The 20172-nt window shown below is 44.9% G+C and overlaps 1 protein-coding gene across 1 annotated transcript in view; it reads left to right on the top strand.

Annotated features, from left to right (window-relative positions):
• Positions 1-10438: 10438 nt before the first annotated feature.
• The window catches only part of LOC306778208 (spondin-1-like), a gene marked incomplete at its 3' end in the record, with an annotated part of 79856 nt that continues 70122 nt past the window's right edge, over positions 10439-20172 (top strand). The window contains exons 1-2 of the mRNA XM_079269644.1: positions 10439-10890; positions 12018-12124. Of these exons, the coding sequence (XP_079125770.1) occupies positions 10665-10890; positions 12018-12124 (333 nt within the window). The 5' untranslated portion in view covers positions 10439-10664. The remainder of the gene's footprint in view (positions 10891-12017; positions 12125-20172) is intronic.

Consider the following 20172-nt stretch of genomic DNA (forward strand, 5'->3'; position numbering starts at 1 on the left):
TAAGAAGACACCCCAGAAGATGGGTCACTCAGGTATAGTTCCATCATTGTTCAAAGTCAAAGAATAACTTTATGATGTTAGTTGCAATGAATAAATATATTTTAAAATCAAGTACATTTCTCTGGCATTTATAGTTTTCTACTGTACCGAACTGTGCCTCCACTGAATGTATGTATGTGTGTGTGTGTGTGTGTGTGTGTATATATATGTATGTATGTATGTATGTATATACATACATACAAGGGGTGATGGTGGGTCCCGCAGCCAGACCAGTTGAGAACCACTGGCATACACAATGACACGACCAATGGATGTCTCCTCAACAGAGCATGGGCCCAACGAACAGCGCTCTTTCAGCGAGGAGACCGCTGATTGCTACACATGTGAAACAAGAGTTCAGTGTTGATGTTTTTGTCACGTAAATCGTGTAATGTAGCTATGGCACTTCAAATTCCAGACTATATAATTAGAAAAGTAGAAAATTTGAATGTTAAGTATCTGAGGTGTTCTGTAATCTAAAAATCACTAAAATGTGGATACATGGTTTTCATTGGTCGGTTGCAAATGACGAGACTTGTGGGTTTTAGCCAATAATATCTGATTACCCATGACATCAAATATCTAACTACAGAAACATCACAATCAACTCCATATTCAAAAATCTTTAAAAAAAAGTGTCGAGCATCATCTACAAATCTTCACTCTGAAGATGTGAAATGTTTTCTTCACATGGAAACAAAACAAGTTGACCTTTTCTCACATGATACATTTGGATTTATTGTAGCGGGTATAGCCCAGGTGTACCTTTTTATAATGTTCCAGTAAGTTTTATAAGTGGGCCAGTATGCACAATGTCAGTATTGCCGCGCTACCAGTGCCTGCGTCTGTGAGTGAGTGTGCACCTCGTGTCTGTCCACGGCTAATCTCGCATTCTGCTGCAGCAAACTGCGTAATATTTTGGGTGGCCAGTTTAGAGTCTTTTTTTACTCAACCCATTGTCTAGCCTGGCAGGTTTAGATGGTTTGGATTAAAACAGACACACCATCCAGCCCTAGAGCAGCCACAGTTTTCCATACTAATCGTAGGATAGGACAGGGTAGCTCTAATTGTTGGGCGTACTTGGCAGGTTGATGAAGGTTAAACCCCCTTCCTCACACAACCTATATATTAATACATGAAATCTACTTTCATTACTTGCGGTAGAAACAAAGGACCTCAATGAAGCAAATGCCTTCTATGAGGAGAATAAAACAAAACGCTTTGTAAAATGATTAGAATTTCTATTACACACTTGAGCACAATATTGAAGGCTTTTTCAGGACCCATGGAGTCCATTAGAGGAAATGACTTCCCCACATAAGATCAGTGCAATTTTCATATTTAATACACCCTTTTGGCCTGCGCTTCCTGCTTCACAACCTTATTACCCTCATGACAGATTTATTCGAGCAGGCAAGTTGACAAATGCATATGTTATTAGGGTTGCGGCAAGACTTTGAAAAACGAAAGTTACGAACGTAACTACGGTTCTATGAATCCTGGATGACCGCCAGAGGCAGTGCTTAACACTGGATGTATCCCGTCTCGCGCATGCGCAGGTCGAATATTTATATCAACAAAGTCACGTGTGACCTCGGATGACCACCGTCATCTATAAGTTCCGGTGTCATCCTGAGCTCAGTCCTATGGAATCTTCTCGCGAGTTCACGGGATTCCGAGTGACCAAGAACTCTGGCGGTCATCCAGGATTCATAGAACCATAGTTACGTTCGTAACTTTCGTTCTATTTCATCCTTACTGACCGCCAGAGGCAGTGCTTAACACTGGATGACTTATACCAAAAGAGTCACGAGGAAGCACAGTAACTACCCCTTATAGCTCCAGCAGAGAAAATTGGCCAAGAACCCTCCCCAGTGGGTGAGGGGTGGCAACGTCAACTCTGTAGTGTTTGGTGAATGTGCTCGGTGATGCCCATGAGGCCGCCGCACATGTATCCCCCACAGGCACACCACTCAGGCTTGCCCTCGGTGTGGAGACACTCTTGGTAGTGACCCTTCACCCCGGATGGCCGAGCGCAGCCGCTCGCCTTGTATGTATCGGCAATGGCCTCCACTATCCAGTGGGACAGGTGCCGTTTTTCCTTTTTTTTCTTAAAAAGGAGCACAGCCCCTCTTAGGCTCACCATAACTGACTATGCAGGCGGTGGCTTCCATATAAGCTCTGAGGGCCCACACTGGGCACAGCAGCCTTGACCTCTCCTCTCCCGATGGGGGAGGGGGGGGTCAACTTTGCCAGCTGGATAGGCCAGTTTATATGTGAACGTATCCACCCCCTTGGGAGAAACACTGCCTTAGGCCAGAAAGTGACACCCAAGCCATCTGAGTTCCACCTCAGACATGATTCTTCCACTGATAGGGCATGCAGCTCGCCCCCACATTGAGCTGAATTGACAGCAAGGAGAAAACCGTCTTGCTGATAGCCATCTAGGCTCCGCCTGTGCCAGGGGTTCAAAAGGACAAGCATAAGCTGTCCAGTACCAAGGGTAGGTCCCATGCAGGGGAGACCGGCCCTTATCCAGGAGGGACTGTAGAAACTCAGTACAGCAGGCACGGGGCGCTGTACTGGGACCTTGTTCTGAGCCGCACACTAGTCGGAGAACAGCTTCCACCTGTTTCTTGTACTGCAGGCAGGTAGACCGCGCACTGGCATTCAGAATAGTCCGTCAGACTGGTTCTATGCAGCCACTCAGCATCCGGTCGGGCCCTCCCGTGACCCCTAATTGAAGGCGGCAGGGATTGGAATGCCAAATCCGACCCTCTAGTTGCGACAGGAGATCCCTCCTGTCGGGGAAGAACTCTGACAAGCTTATAGCAAAAGCAGAGGGACTGGTGGAAAGGCATAAAGAAGATCCTCTGGCCACGTGTGAGCCAGGGCATCTTGACCCAGAGGGCTGGTCCTCTCCGTCAGGGAGACCCAGTGGGGGCAGTGGGTCGACACGTCTGGATGCAGCCGCCACTCTCCCGGTGGAGGCTTGTAACGGAACAGGAAAACCACAACCTTGTTCCATTCTCCTGGTGGGTACATTGCCCACAGGCTGGTCAGGCGAGGGGCCTCCCAAGTCAGAAGGCCACGGTGATCCCCGTAGCAACTTCTGCAGATCTGGTGCCCCATCGATAGTTCATGGGAAATCACAGCAGAGGTGCTGTCCACCGGACAAGCACATGCTTTCCCTTCAAACATGGAAGGGAGTGCTCGAGCGCTAGCTCTAGAACCTGGACCTGCGGTCTTTCAGCAGACAACTGCCCCCAGGCTGTCCCGTTCTGTCACCCTGCACCCGCCTTGAGAGGCAGGTAACTGTTGTGACAATCTCCTGGTGGAATGGAACCGAGCCCCTGGGGCTCGGTTCCTGGGACACTGTTCGCCAGATATGCACTCCCTCCATGGGGATAGTGAATAGATGAATAGACACTGTTTCGATAATATTATTGCCCTGTATCTGTGCCACTTGGCATCCAAGTGAAGGCTGTTCAGCCATCCGCACTGGGGCGACAGACAGGCCCTCATAGGGCCACCCTAATGAAGGTTATGCTCTGAGAAGGGCTCAGGTAGCTCCTCTCCATGTTCACCTTGAGGCCTACCGGGCCACGTGAGAGAAGGCGAGCAGTGTCCTGTGGCGCCTGAAGCCGGGACGGCGCCTAGGTCAGCCAGTCGTCTAAGTACGGCAGTATGTTCACGCCCTGCGATTGCAGGGGGAAAGGACAGCAGTAACACACTGTGGACACCCATGGGGAGATGGGAGAGTCCGAATGGAAGCACCCAGGACTGAAAGTTGTGGTGATGCACCATGGGAACAGGCGTCGATAGACGTGAACCACTCTCCCTTGGAAATCCGCTGATGGGAGAAAGAACCCCGACAGCCGGCCTGGAGACATCTCCTGGCACCCCTGCCGGGGGGGACGGGGACGTAAGTTGGGTTGTATAGGTAGCGGTCCGGCCTCTCAGCAGGACGCCGAGGCCTGTTGCGCTACTAGGGTAAGCTGGAGGCTGAGAAACGGCCTTGTGGGCCAAAAATGGGACCCCTAGGTCTGGGGGTGCAGGCAGGTCCCTGCAAAGACCAGAGAACTGCTGCCAGGTCTGGCTAGCTCTAACAGTCCGCTGAAGCAGCTGACTCGAACAGCTCACCAGGCTCCACTGGGACAGTATGGAGGGTCCTCCTACATGTCTCAGATAGGGGTGACTGCGCCAGCCAAACCTGGCGGCGAGTCTGAACCAGGGTGGACATCATACATCCACGTTCCCTCGATATGAGCGCAAACGCCTGCAATGAAGCATCACTGAGCAGAAGCGTCGAAGTAGCCTGCTGCAGAGAATCTGCGAGGGAAAGCATGAGGTGGGAGAGGGAGTTGTCGATACGGTGCACAGCGCTGCTGTGTCCTAAGCCCTGGATAGCAGGTCATCTTTGACCCGACATTGGGTCGAGGGCACCTGGCATCGGGCCTCAGAGTCTCCTCAGGGGAAACTGATGGACGCCATAGTCGTCTAACTGGCTGGCATACGTGCAAGGCCAGATTTGCCACCTCCTGCATGGTCTGATGTAAGGCGGGAGAGAGCCCTGGTGTCTCCACCATGCACGCAACTCCCTCAGATATTCCTCGGAGGGAGGAACAGAAAAGGTGGTGAGGGCGGGAAGGTGCCTGAAGAAGGCACTCACAGGTGGATGTTCCAGCTGCTGTGTATGCCCGGCGTGCAAGCGCCATACAAATGACCAGGGTAGGTTGGTCTGAATTCAGCTGCCCTGACAGGGGGAGGTAGCCCTCCCGCATCAGGTGTTCCACTTCGGCCAGCCTAGCAGACCTTACTGCTCAAGGCGTGATGCCGCAGGTCCTGCCTGGGTTCTCCCTGCTAGGGCAAGAGGTCAGGGCCGTCCTCCGGCTGAAGAGGAGCTATACAGGTCCTACAGCCGGGAGAGTTTAACATGGCCGCGATTCTGGTGGAACCCTTGTCCCACTAGTTTATGCGGAATTCCAAATCAGTCCGAGCGGGAGCGCTCTGCTGAATGTTAAGAGAACAGGCAGGGGGCAGTCAGTGGCGAGTGATCCTTCGGACACTCTTCCCTTAGCCAGCCGCTGCGGATATTGGTGACCCACCAGTTAGCCTGAGCGAGAGCACTCTGCAACTGTGGAAACAGGTCAGGCAAAGTCCTTATAGTGAGAGGGGCGAGGGCACTCTCTAAGCCCACTCTCTTCACTAAGATAGTTGCTGCAGATATTAGTGTCCCCCCAGTTAGCTTGAGCGAGAGCACTCTGTTACCGTAAAAAACGGACAAAACAGAACACAGTCCGTACAGTGAGAGGGGAGCGAGGCCACTCTTCACTAAGATAGTTGCTGCCGATATTGGTGTCCCACCAGTTAGCTTGAGCGAGAGCACTCTGCCACTGTGGAAACAGGTCAGGCAAAGTCCTTATAGTGAGAGGGGCGAGGACACTCTTCACTAAACTAATTGCTGCAGATATTGGTGTCCCACCAGTTAGCTTGAGCGAGAGCACTCTGCCACTGTGGAAACAGGCCAGGCAAGTCCTTATAGTGAGAGGGGAGCGAGGACACTCTTCACTAAGCTAGTTGCTGCAGATATTGGTGTCCCACCAGTTAGCTTGAGCGAGAGCACTCTGCTACTGTGAAAAACTGACCAAAAGAACACAGTCCTTACAGTGAGAGGGGAGCGAGGACACTCTTCACTAAGACAGCTGCTGCAGATATTGGTGTCCCACCAGTTAGCTTGAGCGAGAGCACTCTGCTAACTGATATCCGCTACCGATATGTCCATAATGTTTACAACAATCAATGGACACACCGAGTATTAGCTTAGTCTAGTTAGCCGGAGCGAACTCGACAGCCGTAATGCGTAAAAACCATCAATGGGCACAACCTCAATGTTGATTTAGTATAACTAGCATTCACCGAGTTAGCCTGAGCGAGCACATTCCGCTAACTGTGATCGTTGTAATGCTACAAAGTTGATGGCCACAGCCCCAGTACCAGCTTTGTTTAGCTAGTTTCCCACTGAGTTAACCTGAGCAAGGACGCTCTGTTAACTGTGACAGCTCTGTTAACTGTGACAGCCGTAAGGATACAAAGTTGATGGACGCAGTCCCAGTATCAGCTTTTGTTTAGCTAGTTTCCCACTGAGTTAACCTGAGCGAGGACGCTCTGTTAACTGTGACAGCTGTAAGGATACAAAGTTGATGGCTACAGCCCCAGTATCAGCTTTGTTTAGCTAGTTTTCCACTGAGTTAACCTGAGCGGGGACGCTCTGTTAACTGTGACAGCTGTAAGGATACAAAGTTGATGGCTACAGCCCCAGTATCAGCTTTGGTTAGCTAGTTTCCCACTGAGTTAACCTGAGCGAGGACGCTCTGTTAACTGTGACAGCCGTAAGGTTTACAAAGTTGATGGACGCAGTCCCAGCTAGCATCCAAGTTAGCCTGAGTGAAGACACTGCTAACTGCGAATTACGTCAGATGTAAAGATTAAATCTCCATGTACACAACGCCAATGCGGACTAGTGTCTCACAAAGTTTGCCTGAGCAGGAACACTCTGCTAACTGTGATAGCCGTAACACTGTGAAGGGCGGGCCGACAGCGTAATTCTACGCTCTCGTTAGCGCGCCACTCGATTACTAGAGCGGAAGCGCTCTGCCAACCGTGGAACAAACAACTGTTATAGAAAACAATGTTAATCGATCTTACCGATTGCTGTCATCACGACTTAGCTGACCCTTATCAGACTGGTGACGACCGATGATAGGGGCGTCCACCAGTCCGGGGCTCGATGTCCGAACGGCGAACACACCGTTCCCTCCGAAGAGGGACAGCTCGTCGCAGCCTTTGGAGGGCGAGAGAACCGCAACTCCGACCGGTAGTCACAAGGCTACAGCGACGAGCTCTAATATGTCTTGATCGTAGACACATCCTTGTTTAAGCTACCATGGTAGCTAACCTGCGACGCGAGAAGAAAAAAAGGACTGAGCTCAGGATGACACCGGAACTTATAGATGACGGTGGTCATCCGAGGTCACACGTGACTTTGTTGATATAAATATTCGACCTGCGCATGCGCGAGACGGGATACATCCAGTGTTAAGCACTGCCTCTGGCGGTCAGTAAGGATGAAATAGAACCAGGCATTTTATTCAAAGAGACAGCATTTTATTCATCTATTCAGACATTTATTTAATACTGATACTGCGGGGAGTTTTTTCTCGTACAGGTATTATTATTACTTTAGATGTAGGTACAAATACAGTGTCACAAGTAACAAATATTTCTCTATGTTTAATATTTTCAAGGACAACAAAACAGACCCATTAAAACCCGTGTCTTAGTCTCAGTTTACATATTATTGTCGATTAACTCTCATAGGCAAAGAGCATTAGACAATGAAACAGAAATTAATAAAGAAATAATTATAAAAAATAATATATTAAATCAATAATATTCGATAATAAAAAACTATAAAATAAAAAAATAACTTCACGTTGTTCAGCGGGGGAAGCTAGCCCACTGAGCACTAACCCGGATTTCAACGTTGATTTCTGGTTGAAAAAGCGTTGAAATGGAGCCTGAACGTCTAAGACCTTTTTTCAACGTGTTTTAAACAGTCTAAATTACGGTTACAATATCAACGTGTTACAAAACACCAATTTCTTTTAAAATATTGATGGTTTGTTCAGTTGTAGGTTGAAAGAGATGCGATTTTGGTTACTTTAAACGTATTTCTCCAAAATCATATTACGCTGTCCGTTCATATGTCTATATGAAGACGTTATTTCAACGCATTCAATGTCTCATATAAAACGTCATAAATATGGAACTATAGACTGTGTGCTGTCAACAAGAAGCTCACAGGTCTGTATGTTCACTAAAATACAACTCAGTGTTTACTGCTGGAATACGCATGCGGACGGACTCTTGCATTTTTTTAAGGTAGAGGCTGGCTGGAAACAAACACGGCACTATTTGAGCTAGCTAGCTAGAGCTTACTGACTTCATGAGCAAAGTGAACGAGCTGACGGGATAAACGAGGCTTCACGCTAACGGCATACTCTGTAAGTACTTGAACTACTTTATTCCAATATTGCAAACCGAAATATCATTACCACTAATATCATGTTATGCTCATCATGCGGGTGAGGCTGCTAGCTTGTAGTTTAGCATGTTAGCTTGTATAGCGATGCATGTTATGAACGGTAAACTTAGACATGTGTGTTAGTTAATGGAGACACTTTATTTGTGGACTGTCCCTGTAGCCCAACGTTATAAAATACAGTATATACTGTGTAATATCCAGGTCAGCATCGTTCCGTTGAAAACATGTTTAAAAGACGTCTATGGTCTCCGGTGAAGAGGTTCAAAACTGGTCTAAAAATCAATATGTTTTTTAATACATTGAAAATATGGCAGATCTCCTGAAACCGGCCCCTGTGTGGCTTTGAAAACAATATTTAAAGAAGGAAAAGGAGATTATGTTTTTATATAAAGAACATTGTTCTATTTATATTGTGCTTTAATAAATACAAATTAACTGTTGCTGTGTCTGGTCGTTTGTCCTGTAAGTGGAAACTGTTGATGTGTTACTAACAGTGAGCATTTTTCCGTTGAAAAGACATCTATGCCCAACGTTGAAAAGACGTTCACGCTTAGACCAGATTTAAACGTGATGTCCTTTCAACTGATAAATGTGGATGTGGTTTCTTAGTAAGCCTCTAAATCATGATATATTATATATTACATTAGCACAATTTAGAGGGCGAAATATTATAGTATTGCAAATCATGTTTAAATCTGGTCTAAGCGTGAACGTCTTTTCAACGTCTACAAATAGTCGGCGAAAAAACTCACTTTTGAACCAATTCTGAACGTCTTTTCAATGTTGGGCATAGACGTCTTTTAAACGTCTTTTCAACAGGAAAATGCTCACTGGGAGACGATTTCACAGCAACACTGATTTCCTCAAACTGAATTTGATGTTTTTAACGGCGGAATGTTACTGGCTGGTGTGCAAACAGGTTGTTTTCATCCTGATCTTCCAGTGGGTCGTCTTTCTCAGCTCACTTCTCAGCCGAGGGTGTAAGCAACAGACGTCAGCCATCCGTCAAAAAGTTTATAGTGCAGACTCACTCCAGATGGGATCCATCACGCGGAGACATTCAGGCTGTTTGGTTTAACCATCTCCAGCTCTCTGTTGGGTAACACTCCTCAGGTTTACACACGCACACATGGTTGGCATTTGGACGAAAAGCCCCGTAAACGTGAGCGAATCGGTTTTGATGCAAGTTTATTTGATCCAACACATTTCCATGAGGTTTTATTATTCACAAACACACTCACGAACATTTGATTGTAGTTCTGTAAATATACAAGCAGGGTTATGCCTTTTTTTCATGCTTGTAATTCACACCGAATAAAGAAGGATAAAGAAATGTCACAAAAAGGAAATTGATTAAAAAAAATTCCATTTCAATTTCCATAATCCCTCCCACTTTTCCCTGCGCTGTAATACAACTTGAGATGGGAGAGTAAAGGGTGCAGTGATGACGTAACTGACAAATTCACTAAGTATCTCTGGAGGGCGCAAAGATGATCTTGCGACCCCTATTGGCCATAAGGCTCTGTCCTATTGTAAAAATGCATGCATGTCTTGTGAAAGTGTTTACGAGGTGAGGTCAGCCCGTTCGGAGAAAGCGTCGTGTACACACCAGATGTCAATACAGAAAAGTGTGCATTTAATCCACAAGAAAACTATCAAAAAACAAAATGACAGCAGCTTATAATGGAGCTTATGTCCAAACACCCTAAGGTTCATTAGAATTCAATTAATTTAGGTTCAGCATCCAATTCATTAAATCACGTTTTTCTGCGTTAATCAGAGGGGCACGCGGCTCGTATTCTGGTGTATTTGTAACTTCAGAGCATTGAACAGTACTGCGTTTTGTGTGATAAAGTGATGCTCATTGCTCGTTTGGTCACAAAACACGTTAAACTCTCATGAGAGCGACACAGATAATGCGTAAATACGCACGGGACAGAACGGTAAAAAAAGATTTCGGTAAAATGATGTTGCTCTAAAAAAAATCTGCTGTCGCCTTTGAACAGCGAGCAGGACATTTGTATGTTTCCCCAGTAGGCGCGTGAGACTGTACTGTACGCGTGTGTGTTTGCGTGTGAGGGGAGGGCTGGCTATCTCTTGGTAAAAGTGCAGAGCTCCAGTTTTGGACCTTCCCTCTCCTAAAAATCAAGAAGACAGCCGCGTGCACCCGCGCTCGGTTATTTGGCAGCCCCCACCCCGTTGCTTCCCAGGCTCTCCGTCAACGCAGCACACTGATCCGGGATCATCAGCAGCAGTAGCAGCAGCTCCTCTCTCACACCCGCTCAGCAGCGCTTCAACGTGGTGCGCCCCTGACGCGCGCTCTCTCTCTCTCTCTCCAGTTCAGGATGGTCTCCCTCTCTTCACCTTCACCACTGACTGTGACGCCGCTGTAGTTAGGTTTGGAGTTCCTGTGGAAGAGGGCTGGCGCTGATCCTCTGCCCGCTGTTTCGCCTTTCCACTGTTTTTTTAATTCATTTTTTTGTTGTTTGGTTGAACACACTCATCTCTGGTCTCCGAGATGGGAATGTATCTCCATGTGCTGTTTTTGCACTGCTATTTAGTCTCGAGTTTCTTGTGCAACGCCGTCGCCTTCGTGGAGGAGCCTGTCCGGGGCAGGTTGGACGGTTACTGCGGGCGGATTCTCCGGGCGCAGACCCAGGGGACCCGGCGGGACGGGCACCACGAGTTCAGGCTCAGAGTGGAGGGGGACCCGGAAAGCTATCAGCCGGGCAGCACCTACAGAGGTATACTTTTTTTCTTACTTGTCCGTCTGCGCAATCAGTGCGTAAAGCTGCGCCACATTAAGTGGAGTGTTTGTGAAGTTGGTAAACGCCGCATATGTACTCTAACATTCACTGTATTCTTAAAGAGAAAACATGAGCGCGTCTACATTGCAAGCCTCATCTAAAATTTGACTAGAAATCGCAGCCTGGAGGACACAATTTCCAAAACCAGCTCCTCTGGCTCAGGCGGGGAGAGTTGTGGATAAGGCTTCTTCGTGTTATACTGTCGGATATCCACATCCTCTCCTCTCCGTGCAAACTAAGGGTCCGGCACAGAGGCTCCAATTAAGCTGATCCTGAGGAATTAAAAGTCTCTGTCCTGCCTCGTGGATTTTATTTGTCCACATGAAAACAAAACACAACTTTGGTCTACTCACATTGTTGGTTTTTGGCAAGATTAGAAGTTAACAAGCAGTTTCCAACAACCAGCAACAATCAAATGTAAATTTTTCACTTACTCTGCTTTTTAAAATCCAAACTTTGTTCATAGAAAAAAAGAAAAATAGTGATGTGAAGGGGGGTGTTACAATAACTAGCATTCTGCAGTTTGACAGTTTTGACACAGGCCTAAGGGTTGTGTTGAAGTCTCCCCACTGACATCATTTTCCATATCATGCAATTTTTTGGGGTTGTGACGCCACATTCAGCAATCCAAGGTTAAGTTTGAATCAGCTATCAGAGACCTGTGGAGGACAACACAAAAATAAGTTAAGCATCAAATATGTTCACTTTAAAAACCAAGAATGCTGGATAAGGTTGAAAATATTGACATCTTCACTGTCAGATTTTAAGATAAATGGTATGAAAATTCAAGGTTGGGGCACAAGTGTGAGCCGAATAAAACCCTTCCCGGCCTGTCCCCCCCTCACTGAACTCCTCGTTTGTACAGGCTCTCTGTGCGGGATGCTAAAGCTCTGTGCATGCAGCCCCTCACTCTTCCACATCACACCAATGCTCACGGGGATGCTGCTCTTAATGCTGTGTTCATGTTGTGTCACGCGGCGTGACCCCAGTGTGCAGATGCATGTGCCCCTTTTACTGTCTACTGTGGAGTTAAATACACCGTACTCGCTCTTCTACTTTAACAGTGATCCTCCTGGCAACCAGCCCCTCATATTTCCGGGGTTTCACCCTCATCGCGCTGAAGGAGGGCAGAGAGGGTACCGCGGACAACGACTACACCGGCCAGTTCCAGGTGAGAATGGGGTTTTTTTTCTTGGGAAAGTCCGCCAAACAGATGACCTCGTTTGCATGCACGCGGGAGGGCTACTTAGCTGCTCCCCCTGCTGTCTTGTGATATGGAGGTCGAAAGAGGTGTTGCTGACGGACGTAAACACAGCCCCGGGTGAAGCTAGAAAGGGAAGGAGAAGGCAGAGAGAGGAAGAGAGGCATGTGAGGACGGAGATAAACGGTTGAGGGAGAAAGCAGGAGGGAGATGTGAGATGTTTGGTTCACTAGTAACACGGCTCCCGCTGAGCGGCAGAGAGCTCCCGAGGACAGAGCCAGACTTCCTCAATTACCTCCAGCGCAGTGAAAACAGAAACACACATCCGTGGCTGTGTCTCGACACGCTGATGCTAACCAGACTCTCGCCAAAAATGAAGCAGAAGGCTGGCTTTAATGTAGCCAACAGTGGGAACGTTTCCACCTCTTTGTTTCCACGAAGCCCACCTACTTCATCATAATGTTGGTCGAGATCTTGTAGCAGTTGTCGCGGACGCATGCGGCGGCTTTTCACGGAAAGTATTCCACGCTCTGTTGGTTGAGCTGCGAGGTTGTCAGCAGTGTGTCGGTCGGTTAACTCTGTCAGGGTTTCCGCGTGACAGAGTGGGCGACTGTGGCTAAGTGGAGAGGATGTTTTTAAGAGGCTCCCTGTTTTGCTTTGTATCGCTGAAGCATAAGCACAGATATGCGGGCAATGAGATAAACCTTTCTACTCGCGGTTTTGCACTGTTCCGCAATTAGATGGTTGGCAGCGGCAACCACAACTTTTTCTTAAACCTGACCAAGTTGTTCAAACATACTTATTTGAACCCAAACCATGATCTTTTCCTAAACCTAGCCAAGTAGTTTGGTTGTCCAGACAGGTTCTGCACTGCAAGGGCTTGCCCGGGAGAACGCTCAAAAAATGATTACCAGTTCGTAAGAGACACAAACCGTTCTATGAGGATATGCTGTAATTTTAGCTGTGTGCGCCTAATAAACTGGCAACTGAGTGAAATGTGCACATTCCACCCTTCTGTTCTATGATTTTGGAACCTTGCTGTGGATCATGAGTGAGGTCAGCCACTAAAGTTGGGTGATGAGGCCTGGCTCCTACGCGCCTTTCCATTCATTTCTACCAGTTCTTCTAAAACAAACCGGTACAATTCTTTATGGACTTTGTACACAGAGGCCTTATCATGTTAAAAGGAAACGGCCACAAACGGCTGCCACAAAGTTGCAACAAGCATAATTTCAGTCTAAAATATAGTTGTATGCAAATACCATACATTTTAGATTCAAAGCAGAGAATAGATTGGGAGCAAATTTCTATACATTTTGGAACGTTTTTAACTGTTGTCAAAACGATTAGTGAATCTGGAGGTTTTTATAGGATTTCTTTGACTGCAGAATAGGCAATTTTTTAACTCTAACGATTCCTCATAAATTACTGCTCTTAGTTAAATGAAAACATTGCACACGTATTCCTCGATTATCCATCACCATGTGTATTTTCATGCATTTCCTCATGGTGGCGCTAGAGGGAGCAATATTATATGAGAGTATTTCATGGCAGTCGATCCCGTAGTTGTTGAGATATTTCTGTCTGGAGCAGAATAGCAGACAGACGGACAGACTTTGAGCGTAGAAGAGAACAACTTTCACTGGTTAACAGGAAAGCTAATAAATAGTCAGGAATATTTTGCCATTGAAGTTCTTCACTGTCATAATGGCATTCCTGTTGAAATCAATGTGCTCGACATTATATTATTAATGTAAACATCAGTGTATTGCTATACAACAAAAACAATCTGAACATTATAACCTTCATGAGGATGGGATTTATTGGCAGATGTATTAGACTATATCAGTGTTGAGACTGTTCTCAGTCACCGTTTGTACGTATACCGACAAAACGTTATACACTGTAATTCATAACCCACATAATCGTGAACCAGGACAGGCAGGCCTGCCTCTAAAGAAGTCAGGTGACGTAGTATGAAGAGCTATACAGCCTGTTGGAGGTCTGGTGGACAAACACGGGATTTTTACTCAGGAGTCCACTTTTCATGTCCTGTGTGAAACCAAAAGTAAACAGACTTGTTTTCCTTTACATTTGTTTTACGCAACTTGCGAAATTAACTAACAAAGTAACACGGGAACTTATTTTACAGAACAAACAGTCATTTTAACCCAAACCACCTCAACCTAACCAAATAGTTTTGTTGCCTGAACAGGTTCTGCACTGCATTTGCCACAAAGTTGCATGCATGCTTTTGTAAAAAATATTCGTCTGTTTTAGATTCAAGGCATAGATTTTTGTTATGAATATAATTTGGAACACATTTAAATAAACTTTCGTGGAAAATTCAGCCGTGGGTGAATCATTTAGGGCAGGGCCAAGGACCCCCAAACTGATAGAGAGATGGAGCAGGGACCCCCGACTATATATATTGTGTTTTATATTAAACGGGGCCATGTATAAACATACGTCTTTATTGTGCATTCAATACTAAGCTATTCAAATAATACACAGGTTCATATATTCATGTTTTCATTTTAAACTGGTACAGTGAGGAGGGAGGCCGAGCCACTGCCATTTATAAACACACCTTGTCAGCTGATACCAATGCCAATATCAACATTGTCTGTTAATTGCATGATAATCATGCACACAAGCTATTCAAACTGATGTTTTCATTTTAAACGTGGAAACGAAAAAATGAGTGATGGCCTATTAGTACCACTGCCATGCATAAAGATACCTGTTATCTTTCATACAATACTGAACTATTAAAATAATGGACAGATTCATGTTTGGCAAAAGAAAATAAAAAAATAGTCTCATCAACCAAAAGTTTCGCAGACCCCCTGCAGTACCTCCGCGGACCCCCTGTTGAAGACCTCTGATTTAGGGTATGGGGACGTTTTAATAGGATTTCTTTATTTGCAAAATGGGCAATTTTTTACTTTTGGGCAGTTTTCTCATGCTTATCCCATGATTATCTATCATCATGTGTCTTTTCATGCAAATCCAACTGCACTTTCAAAATATTTTCTTCCATCAAAAAACAATCACAAAGGATTTTGCAGTCTCTGCAGACTTATTGGCTCTTTCAAGATCATTTCTTCATTCGATGTCAATCGTCCTGTCTCTGCGAGCTTGGTTGGCTGCCTCTGAGTTTCCAACAATCCCAAACACTAAATTATCGTGAAAATCCTTTTCATGTTTTTGCAACTCTTACAAATTGATAAATAAATAACAGCCACCGGATGAAAAGAAGTGCAAAATAAGGCATCAATTAAAAAAAAAGCCTCCCAAACTATTGAGAGTGATTTTACGAGAGCTTCCAAAGGAGAGTTTTTTTACTTGGAGTTTGGTGCTAGGACTTCAGTGTGGTCCCTCTTGTCAGCGCTCACAAACTAGAACAGGGGAACCTCGTTGTTTTTCTAGCTCACAGTAGAACCTTGGTTTGGTCTGAATTGAGACAACGGTGATTTTGAAACACCCACTCCGTGTAGTCGCATCTTGCTTGTGCGGCTCATTTTGAGTTAAACGGTTCAAACGCAAACATCTCATCTCTGCCTGCTCTATTTAGATTTTCGCTCCCCGCACAATAAATACCTCCTAGTCTCAACCTCGGAGTCCCGGCAGAGTCTGGAGTAAGGCAGAGTTTCACATGTGGAAAAATAATAAAGGCCTCCAGAGATGAGCTGCAGCCAAGTGTTTTGAAGTGTAACTTCACCCCCAGGTCTGAGCCTAACCCCACCAACCACAGAATTTTGAAAAAATAGCTGGTGGATTCCCAGATTGCATTTTGGCCAATGTGTGCCTCTTTTGTTCTCCACATGGACTGTTTACCTGCAGTCAACCAAAGCCTGCTCGAACATAATTGGTCAATACTACTCGGACTACTGCGGAATCGAGAACACTTTGGACACCAAAATCTTTTCCAGCTGCCCACAGATTTTACATATGAATGCATGTTTAAAAAGATGAACCTCCGTACGGCGATAGCCTCAAGGCAGAGTCGACAAATATGACAGCTACAGTAGCTCGGAAAATAGCGATATGGCATGGGGCACTGCATTTGATGACTCTCCTTTAGCTGGTATATGACTTCTGGCCCTGCACAACACCCTAGCCCTCCATCTTTGGAGTGTCCCTTTGCGTTTCAGCTGTAGTCTCCTAGCAACGGGGCTGCAGCAGGAAATTGGCGAGCTATTCATTAGCTAGCACTAGCCAGCCGCTAAGTGAAAACAAATTAAACGACTTAATGCTTCATCTACACACTCTTCTCACAGTATAGGAACGCACATGGCTGTCGCCAGATAATCAGTCTTTAACACTGATTCACCAGATTCTGTAATGTGCCTTTGGCTTGATTCCCAGCACACAAAGGGTGCTGTTATTGTAATGCCACACAGTGGTTATGAAAATAGTAGAAAAGGATAAATGCCGTGGGGAGAGGCGAGGAGAGGGGGACGGATTAGAGGGCGTTTACATTCTTTTATTTCATGATTTAGATGAGTCTCAAATTGTTGACGCTTGCTCAGAATTGGCCTTGAAGATTAGGGCTGATTTTAAAACAGTAGATGGTATTTGGATCCATTTTCAGCCGTGAAAGGCCAAGCTTTGTAAATTTGTTAAGAAATGTCAATTGACCTTCACCACAGTACAGTTATTTTATTGAGTTAATAGTTTAAAAAACCTTTTAAGTGTGCAGTTACTCTTTAAAGAATATTTTGGATTCTAAGAAGTTGACAACACAAAATAAGATGTGTCCTGCATGACGTGATCATCGTTCTAAGGACGCTACGTTACATCAGTGGACACCTTGGATGGATGTAGTAACAGAAATTACTTTCAGTGTGATTGCTTTTTAGTAAATACGGCGTTCTTTATGTCCCGGTCACATTGGCGGGCCGCCAAGAGAAGATGCAGCATTGGCAGCGAGACTGGCTTTTTTTAATCTAAATGACCTTAATCCATCAAACTCTGCTTCTCTTCATCCGAGCGGTTTACACAATAATACTTCTAATAAATCTACACAGCAATTCATATTCCTGACAGTTTATTCTCTGCAAGTTAATTACGCGTCTACTTTTGCAATGTCATGACTGTTATTGTGTCGTGGAACAGGGGCCAAATGAACACAGTTGCGGTTCCCCGTGCGCTCCTTCACTCTCTGGTGCTCTCTGGTTGTTTCTGGCAGCTGTCCTGGAATGTGCCCGCCTGCTGTTTCACTAAAACACCACAACTGAGAGTTGCTGCTCATTGTTGTTTTTTCCTTAAGCAATAATCTGCACTCTGTCCCCCATTACCGCCATTAAAGGACTTCTGTCTTAATGTGTCAGACCTTAAAGAGTGTGCATCTGTGTGTGCGCGACTCAGTATCCCACTGAGTCTGCGGCCTTTGTCCACTTAGAAATGTATGCCTTTGTGCTTATAAATGCACCAAATGGGCATGTATGTATGTATGTATGTATGTATGTATGTATGTATGTATGTATGTATGTATGTATGTATGTATGTATGTATGTATATTAGGGGTGTAACGATACGCGTATTCGTATTGAACCGTTAAATGTTACCGTGTAAGTAACAATACAAGATGTAAGCAAGATGTAAGTAACAATACTACATAACATTAAGGAGCAGTTTTTGTTTTTATGCTTATGTGTTGCTAAGAAGACACCCCAGAAGATGGGTCACTCAGGTATAGTTCCATCATTGTTCAAAGTTAAAGAATAACTTCATGATGTATTGTAATGAATAAATATATTTTAAAATCAAGTACATTTCTCTGGCATTTATAGTTTTCTACTGTACCGAAACGTACCGAACCGTGGCTCCACTGTATCGTACCCAACCGTGAATTTTGTGAACCGTTACACCCCTAATATATATATATATATATATGTGTGTATATATATATATATAGTGTATATGTGTTTTTCCCATCCTCCTTGCGTTAGCGTGGGACGTGGGTCATATTTATCTAGGCCAGCGACATGTTATTGCTCAGGGAGACAAACATGGGCTTGTTTGGATAAGGGGTGAGATGAGGAGACATGAGATATTATCTTTTTTCTCCTGCACGGATTATCTAGGGTTCTGAGTTTAGCTGGGGATAAACAAACCCAATCAGTTTAAAGTGTCAAGCCAAGTCATAGATTTCAAGTCATAGGCCTCTATAGGCAATTACATAAGCCAAGCAGTGCTAAGAGGGCTCTGGAGAAAAGGATGTGTGTAGAGTTGGAAATGATGGTGACCTGATATGTAGCATAACCACACTCAAATGTGAACCCAAAGTAATTATTGCCTCTCTAAGTACCCAAGTCTCCCAGTTTTTCTTATTTACAGGATTTTACAAGAACAACTATGTCCTTGTTTACTTCAAGGACCCTCCGAGAAGGAAGTTTACACATCTTTATTTATAATGCTTGACAAGCTGGTTGGTTCCGATGCTTGAGGTTTGCATAAATCATGTAGTGCTCTTCACTGATGATGGCTTATTAAATACATAATGCATCAGGACACTCTTTCTTACTAATTGCACTTATGTGATTCGCGAGGGATTCTGTTTTGGCTCTTCAAGTGTCTGACAAAAATGAGTTTGCACAATGAAGTGACAAATCTACTTTAGAAGAGCAATTGTGAAATATATATTTTAAACACTTTAGTGAGTGGTGACTTTTGGCGCTGCCCGGGAAGTGATTTTACATTTCCAACAGCAGAAAAGAGTGTATTTTTCATGAGCAGCGACATACACTGAACACACTTCAGAAACAGAAAACGGGTTAATGCAATCCCAAAATCCTACCACCCCCAAGAAGTCATCTCAAGCTGAAGTCTCAAATATAGCAACAAGGACCTGATCCCCTACTGACTTTCCACCCATGAACATTCATTTTCCTCCTGTTAGCTGGAGGCACCATAACTGACGATGAGACCTCCATTATAGGGAATATATAATTACCCCAAGATCTTCAATCTGTGAATACAAAAAATGAATAAATGCTGAAATAAACTATTTTCTGAAATTATTAGGGGTGTAACAATACGCGTATTCGTATTGAACCGTTCGGTACGAGGCTCACGGTTCGGTACGCATGACGAACCGAACAATACGTTTGAATAAAAAAAAAAATTATTTTTATTTTTATTTTAAACCTTTATTGATGAAGAGCCACGTTCACTCAGGTTTAGTTCCATCATTGTTCATACTAAAATGATGATGGAGAAGATGTAAGTAACAATACTACATAACATTAAGGAGCAGTTTTTGTTTTTTATGCTTATGTGTTGCTAAGAAGACACCCCAGAAGATGGGTCACTCAGGTATAGTTCCATCATTGTTCAAAGTCAAAGAATAACTTCATGATGTTAGTTGTAATGAATAAATATATTTTAAAATCAAGTACAGTTCTCTGGCATTTATAGTTTTCTACTGTACCGAAACGTACCGAACCGTGGCTCCACTGTATCGTACCCAACCGTGAATTTTGTGAACCGTTACACCCCTAGAAATTATAGTACAATATGCACCGCAGGAACAATAGGTCAAGCCTATTTTAAGGTTTAAGGGCCATTCTGCAATACAGGGTTGCACAACAAAATGGAAGTTGTAGTCCCTTTATGCAACACCAGAAAAAAGAGAGGGAGAACCTGCTGTCTGGTGGTACGACAGCTGATACTTCTGTATCTCACGCCAGACGGAAGTTAGATGAACAGGCTGTGACTTGGGTGGGTATTGTCCCTATTATCCGTTAGCCTCTGCGCGGGCACCTCACCTCACCAATATCACTGATGCTCTGATGATGAGTGCCAATTGTGTTCTGGGTGGTTTTAAACACCTGCTGCACAGCCCCGCTTTACTGGGCAGTGCACAAACCTAGAGCGTATATAAGAAGTGGACGTGGTCATCGTGACCCATTGGTTTGTGGACTGCCGTTTTTAAAGGCTTAAGGTCGGCGCCATCTTGAAATACCCTAGCCCAGCGGTTCCCAAACTTTTTAGGCTGCGCACCCCCTTCT

This window comes from Melanostigma gelatinosum, assembly GCF_949748355.1.
Source record: "Melanostigma gelatinosum genome assembly, chromosome: 1".
NCBI classification, from domain to species: domain Eukaryota; kingdom Metazoa; phylum Chordata; class Actinopteri; order Perciformes; family Zoarcidae; genus Melanostigma; species Melanostigma gelatinosum.